The following is a 7,683-nucleotide window of genomic DNA, read 5'->3' on the forward strand; positions in this document are numbered from 1 at the left end:
TTTGCCTGTGCAGTTTTCTCTGCTCCACACAAGGCCATTTGTATTCCGTCAGCAAGGCGCTGCGCCAGTTTGCTGAGGCATGGGACGGAAGTGGCGTGAATGGCAGCCTTTGATGCAATTGCCCCGGGCTGCACATAGCTAGACATCGACATAATGTGCATCTCACTATGCCGGCTTCTGGTGCTGTCAGCGGTTCACGCAACGTTGGCCAGCCTGGGGGCATACAGCCGGCTGTAAACACTGCCCCACACAGTGACTGACACATCCGACAGGGACAAACACTCCAGTCTAAATTTACCTTGCGGCCGGCCGAGGCCAAATCCTGTTTCACCAGACACAAGGGCCACCCCAGGCCCGGCTGGAACCATGCCAACCCAAATCTTTCAATCCAGGCCAACAAAGGTCTCACTTTCAATTATTTCCACAGGCCATTAGCACCCCAGAGTATGATAGATACAACACCTGGAGCAAGACCAACACAATTTGCTGAGCAATGGTACTTAGGAATGTTGCGACAGCGATGCAAATTTATCATTATGAAGATTTATTGTAATTCTTGGCTTCCCTAGCAAAGGCATAGTTTGGGCTCCCTGCCCTTCAACTTTAATTACCTTATCCCACTGGTGAACGGAACCAATTAGTAGTGCTATAACAGTGGCTATATATATACCTGGGAGACACTTTGAACATACAGGTACAATGACCTTGAGTCGGAGGTGGGGAGGGGGGCGCACTGGGAACCAGGCCAGACAGTTCCTGGTGATGTCACTGCTGACCTGAATGGGGTTTAGGTTTGGGCAGCGCACACCTAAACATCACCACGCTTCTCGCATATCTCTCATTCCAGGCAGCCCGGCAAACACTGCACGGCTGACGGAAGTCAACCTTGGAACTCACCACCCACAAACACACCTGCGCCTGGCAAACACTGCTAAAGTATGACGGAGTACTCCTGAACTTCTGCGTAAATCCCTCGCGTCAATGCCCCGGTGTCCGTCTTCCCGAGACGCCGTCGTAAAAATTCCTGCAGGGCCGCGCTGGCCCGGGGAAACTACATTTTCGGTTAGCCCGTTTATTGATTTTTCAACCCTCTAAAATGGCTACATCTGTTAATGCGGCTGAACGCCATATAGATGACAACACCACTGCCACCACCCATCTCTCACTCTGGGGATTTACATCACCGGCATCCCCTTCCTCATTTAACGTCTCACGGCCCTCCCAAGCACCCAGGAGTAATAGGACATGAACCCCCCCCCCCCATTACTCTGGTGCCCAGCCTTATTGCCTCTGACGTATGACTCAATTTCCGCGGCCATTAGGCATTCCAACGTTGTTGGCTTCAGAGCACAAGTTAATGAATGTCTCCACCATACTTCACTACGTGCCACATCCATCACACTTTACAATCGGGGCATTTCCTGGGGCCACGGTTTGAACAACTCGTCTGTTTTGTATTGCGAGTTGCGTACGGTGCGGATGTGCGTGACAAGTGGGACGTGGTTGAAACAGCCATGACCGATCACACCTGATGAGATGTAACCCCCCAAGGCAACCTGTGTGTACCCTTTCGCTTGCATGGGGCAAACAATGCCAACATCCTTGAGAGACATGTTGTTAGTCCGGGCTGGTAGGATTGCCAATAATTCTTCTTCCCTAACCTGTGTTCAACTCCCAGGCATCTTAAGACTGCTGGGGTTAATCACTAGCACTCCACACTAGGCCTGCTGCCTGGAAAGGAGAAATTTGGAGGATGACATCACTTTCTAAATGCGTCACACAATCGCAGCAGTCAACTTGTATGTTTGGGCCCCCTCCTTGACAAATTGTGTTTATGTCATGGCATAATGCGTGGAAGAATGAATGGACCACTGTGGAGGCAGATTATGCGACTGCCATTTGCCATGCAGCTTTCAGAATCTATTCCCGGCAAACGACAGCCATGTACTTAATGCTGATGTGATGCACTTGTAGGCTACAGGGTGCTCTTAGGCCCAACTGTCCACTCTGACATTTCCCTTAAGTCGGTCGAAATTGAATGGATTTGTTTCCTCCACCATTACTGCTCTGCTTGGAAGGACTTAAATGTCGTTTCTGCATTTTTGCGATTCCAAGCAGTCCAAATAAATTTGGTAATGCGTTTGACCCGTGCCTCGGCCTGGCGATTACCGCCCGTGCTCCTGGCAACATAAACTTTTATGTCCCTGCCAAACGGCTACACACTTGTTTCCAGACCCGGGCCTGTGATAACACTTTATCCTTGGGTGCAAATAACTCCGGGTGTCACCTGGAAACAGGCCGGCCGTGCTTATTCTTGGGGCACTCGGATCACTCGCTTTGATCGACCTGATAAAGTGTGGCGATCCCTTGCAGAGCGGTTGCCATGGGGACGGCCCTCCGTTGCCGGGGGATATTGAAATATGCTTGCATTCTCTAGGTCGGCAGCCTGGCATCCGTCGCTGCCAGCTGCCGACTTGACACACCGGATTGGGCCGGCATCAGTGCGCTGCCTGGGCCACGTCAGGATACGCCACCCTCATGCCCAGCCGTCATCCCGGCATGTCAGCTGCGAGAGCTCTCCGATATTACCTGTCACGTTGGGCACTTCGGAGGCAATATTTATTCTGCAGGCCTGGGGGCCTTTTGTTTGTAGAGTGATGGGCAGCGACACTGCTCATCTGTCACGGAAGGATGGTCACGTCACCGCCTCAGTCAGCTGGCCTTCCCAGATCAATGGCACCAAACCATATCAATCAAATGTCTGAGTTTCAAATATTTCATTCATCCCTTTCAACACAGCCATTCCAATCACAATTAGATGAAACCATGCCAATAAAACATCTGACTTAGAGATTTCCTGAAAGATTTTCTTATCATTAGATTTCCAGATCAATAGCACCAAACCATAGCAATGAAATAAGTGTCTCAGTTTCAAATTTCCTGCAATGCGATCACTTTCAACATGGGCACTCCAATTACAACTAGATATTTCAGAGCACATGCAGGGATCAAAATACTTTTTTCTGCATACCTGCACTGGTGCAGGTAACACTGAAAATTACCTGCACCAGACTTATTTTACCTGCACCACTCGGAGTTTAGGAAGTATGGATCATACTAAAATTGTTTAGGAACCATTGCTCTTTTTTCTTTTATACCTAATAGGTGGTAACAGTCAATGCAGCTAATAACAATCCACATACACCTACATCATATGATGTTTATGTATAAACCCAGTACATAGACCAGTGCAGGTTAGGTGCAGGTAGACACTAAAACTACCTGCACAGCTCCAATTTTACCTGCACTAACCTGCATATGCAGGTGGTATTTCGAGCCCTGATATGCAATATTATAAACATGTTCACGTCATAGCCCATCAGCTGGCCTGCCCAGATCACTAGCACCAAACCGTAGCAATGAAATGTCAGAAATTTCATCCAATATTTCATTTATCCCTTTTAACACAGCCATTAGATGAAACCATGCAAACATCTGACTTAGAGATTTCCTTAAACTTAAAGATTTCAGTATCATTTTCAGCACAGACATTTCCATCACAAACCAGTCTGCTAAAAGTAAAACAGAAACCACAGCGAGAGTTTTTAAAATTTCCACTATCCTCAGTTTCAACATGGACACCCCAATCACAATTAGATATTTCATAGCACAACATTTGCTTGTGATATGACAAAAGTGACCTCAACATTGGCTAACAGTTCTGCTAATTCGAATCCCAAATGGCAGACAGTCTGTTGAAACAGAAACCATGCTGAGAAATGTCTGAGTTTACGATTGCCTCCAACATTCACTTTATTCCTTACAACATACATGTAGACGCCCCAATTACAATGCTTAATTACATATTTCAGAGCACGACAGTGCACGTGACAATATAATTTTGAACCAATGTTGATACAAATCTTTGCTGATTCAAATCCCAAATGGCAGACCGAAGTATGCTCAGACAGAAGCCATACTGAGAAACATTTTGCCTAAATAATGTGACATTTTCCAGTGTTTGCCAGGAGCCTCCCGTGGTGAAATATGGACTAAGCACACACCAAGTTACGAGCTACGTCAGTCGAGTCATGACATAGATCTCAATCTTCTCTCCAGCTAGCACACTGACTCAGCCAAAAAAATTACTGTTTATTGGCTATTAACTTCCTAATGTGACGTACTACTTGTGAGATGCCCACTGTGGTGCCTGAGGCAAAACAAGGAAAGGGATCCGGAAATTTGCTTGATGCACATTTTTGTGAAATCTCAATTGACGATGAATTTTATTACCCATTGCCAGTGAATTGGGTTAAGTTGCATGTGCATGGTATAAGCCTACAGCAATTTACATTGCACATTACGGCCTCACTGATATATATCAAAGGTTCCTGGACATTGCCACACAAAATGTTAGCAAGAATTTTATCAATCTTAGCAAGAAGACATAATGAAAACAGGGTTAGAAGGAAAACTGCAGAAAAACTGTGATATGGTTTCCCTTCATACACCAGCATCAAGTTGATAGTCCAATTTGGATTCAAGAGCCAACAAATAAAATTTCTTGTGAGAGATTTTCAGTACTCTAAGACAAGGAGATTTTTCCCTCAGACTCTAAGACTAATCATGCTGAAAATGCAACACGAAGTCACATTGCACTGCTAGTCTGGCTACGTAAGAAGGCAATATGCTTCACCTCAATTGAAGATAATTGCCTCACTTTTACCTTTATTCCATTTTAGTATTACTATTAGGCCACAACAATTTCATTTGTTGGTTCTTGGATCTTAGTAAAAAATTTTAAAAACCGTAACTGGAAAAACATAATTAGATCATAACGAAGCCTGAGGACCAGGTTTGTGCCTTAATTTGGTGCACTCAGTTTTAGTCAGAAGACAGTCGTATTTGAGTTTTCCTTCTTACAGTCTACCTTTATGATTTCCGCTTACTATATTTTTACTTTTTTAAAAGTCTGAGAACCAAAAAATCAAATTGCTGTGGTCTCACTGAGGAGTGTTTGATCTTACAATCTCTTCCCCTGCTGGCAGTGAATGTGCCTGTGTCTGCTTCAGGCCTATGTTTGGAAGGCAGTGAACTTGCAACCCAGCCCTCTGGTACACCCACTGTCGGCCAGATGAAAGGAGTGCTGTCTGAAACGCACACCCGCTCAGACGGCATGGGTTCGCACATGTGAATCCTACCCGGCCTTCTCTGGTGACGGCCAAACAAACCAAACATAACAGCCCTGGGATTGCCTGATGCGGCCAACATGCAGGCTTGAGTGCCAGAGTTTTGTCTGAATGGGCCAGCCTCAGGCTTTGGGCATATCACCCTCCCAAACAGGCCACCTGATACGCTGCTATTGATTTACATGTGTGTAGTGGAAGGGTGGAGAGGGGCTTGTAGGGCCATATGTTTTGGGTCCAAAGGAAATGGCTGGTCCCCTTCTGATTGGAAGCAAGCATTCCTCTCACTCACTCCCAGACACACAAACACTCTCACTCGCTCAGTCAGTGAAAGTGAAGCACAGACAAGTGACATTTGGAAACCATCAATTCACAATCGGGTGTCAATATGCAACAATGATGACTTAACAAGCAAAGGAAACTGCTATGCAAACAGAAAGGTGCAAAAACTCCCCCTTCTTTGCTCTTACACAGGAACTAAATAAAACTGAACATTACTCTTTTGAGATCTTCTCTTTATACTCTAGCAAGAATACCAGTACAACACTTTTCTGCAGGTGCATAATTATGACAATGTAAAATGCAGGGCAGTCCTCTCTCTCTCTCTCTCTACCCCTAGTAGGAGTGGACCAGGCCAAGGTCTTCACAATCCTGGCTATTTGCACAAACACAATGACATTGATTAATGGCCCTTCCTGTCCTGTCACTTGATCTGGGGGTGAAATCAGTGCTATGATGTCACTAAAGCGGGCAAACAATACCCCGCCATTGATGGGCCGCTGCCCGATCAATAAATCCAGCTAGGCTGACTTGCCTGGAAAGGGGACTTCATTTCCCCGGCTCTGACACTGACTGCCCTGCATCTGTCAGGTCCTGATTTGTGTGCTGCACAGTGTCCATAACAATTAGGCACCCAGACAAAGCTTCAACTCAAAACAACATGCTCCCATCCCACCTCTCCCCCCCTCAGGAGCGATCTGATCCCCTACTTTACTCTGCACAGCACCTGCAAACATTCCTCACAATGCTGCCAGGAAACTGGACCCACCACTGCTCCAGTTACAGGGGGCGGCTGCCATTCTTTTTAGCCTGCCTACTACATTACAGCCCGAACCTGACACCATGCCATTGGAGAGTTCCAACACAACAGGCTGCCAGACTCAATGGGCTGGAGTCAGGAGACCGTTTTGGTTGCCGTTGTACTCGGTACTGGCCGCTGACAATTCCGTATGTAAATACACACAGCTAAGATTTCCATCCTGCCTGAATGATACCTTTGTTCTGGGCCCCCCAATTTCGGGCTGGAGCACTCTCTGAGACTTTTTTTTTTTCATGCTGACTGATGAGGTGGCTCCTAGGGGGCAGTTATAACACAAAATGCACATGAACAAATCCAGCTGACCTGGCTAACTACACAATCGCCAGGCTGCAGTGTTTACACCCTAGTGCTCGTGCCCTGTCTGCTTTTCTTACAACAGAGACTGAAGTGCCAAACTTACCAGCAGTTCTGGCCCTCCTTTTCAGAGTACAGAATTTACTTTCCCTAAGACAGCTACAAAAATCCAACTTGTCCTACAACATCTCTCATCTTCTCACCTTAAGCTTGGTGTTAACATGGGGTTAGCAGTCCCTATGGAATACTTCTTCTTCTTCTCCTGCACTTCTTAAAGACTTATCTTAACTCAAAAGTCTTTGGAGTCCTTGAATGAAATGTCCGTGTTGTCACCTGCAAGGTGATTCCATCACATGTCGATCAAGTCTCCCTTTCCTTCTTAACCTTGACAGCTTCCTCCGACCCCAAGATGGTGGCAATCTCTCCTTGCATGAAGGCCCAGGGCACGCTGGATCCTACCAAGGGGCATTTCTCTCCGCTCGGACAGTACACTTCCCCGTTGGCCCCCTGCTTCTTGATGCTCTCTCGCGAGCAGGGGAAGCAGAACTTGTGGCTGAGCACGGAGGGGCACTGTACGAAGTGGGTGTCCTCGAGTCTCTCGTGACAGAGCGTGCAGGTGAGGGACGAGTTGGTGGAGTTGACGGAGGAGTCGGGGAGAGGATGAGAGTTCGCGTTGCTCTCCTGATCTCTGGTGACAACCTGGTGCATCTCGCTGCTCCGCGGCGCGCGCCGCATGTGCTGACCCGGGGTCGAGCTCGGGCTGCGGCGCGAATTCGTGCTGGTGACCGTCGTGCCGGAAGGGGCGGACGACGAGGTGTCCTTCACGGGGGAGATGGGAGTCACTAGATTGTCCGTCACAGACATCAGGGCGGCCATGGGGGACGGGCCGTTCTGCATGCCGGGCGCGTCCGGGGGGCGTGCCCATGCTGGTGAGGGGCGAGACGCGGACGGGCGCGCGGCTGCCGTACCCGGTCGAACTGATGGTGAGCTTGAGCGCCTCGGCCTGGCTCTGCATCCACTGCTGCCTCTGGTGCTGCTCGTCGCTCATCTTCGCATCCCTCTCCAGATCCGGGTCGGGAGATGCTTTCCTCTTCCTCATCTTTG

At 48.0% G+C, this 7,683-nt stretch overlaps 2 protein-coding genes across 2 annotated transcripts in view; both read right to left on the minus strand.

Moving 5' to 3' along the window:
- Positions 1 to 7,683, minus strand: part of LOC118420821 (TALPID3 protein-like) — a 122,664-nt gene that overhangs the window by 80,622 nt on the left and 34,359 nt on the right.
- Positions 5,536 to 7,683, minus strand: part of LOC118409198 (probable E3 ubiquitin-protein ligase IRF2BPL) — a gene marked incomplete in the record, with an annotated part of 3,951 nt that continues 1,803 nt past the window's right edge. Inside the window, 1 exon segment of the mRNA XM_035810070.1 lies at positions 5,536 to 7,683. Coding sequence (XP_035665963.1) covers positions 6,959 to 7,683 — 725 coding nt within the window.

Source organism: Branchiostoma floridae, chromosome 1, assembly GCF_000003815.2.
Source record: "Branchiostoma floridae strain S238N-H82 chromosome 1, Bfl_VNyyK, whole genome shotgun sequence".
Lineage (NCBI taxonomy): Eukaryota > Metazoa > Chordata > Leptocardii > Amphioxiformes > Branchiostomatidae > Branchiostoma > Branchiostoma floridae.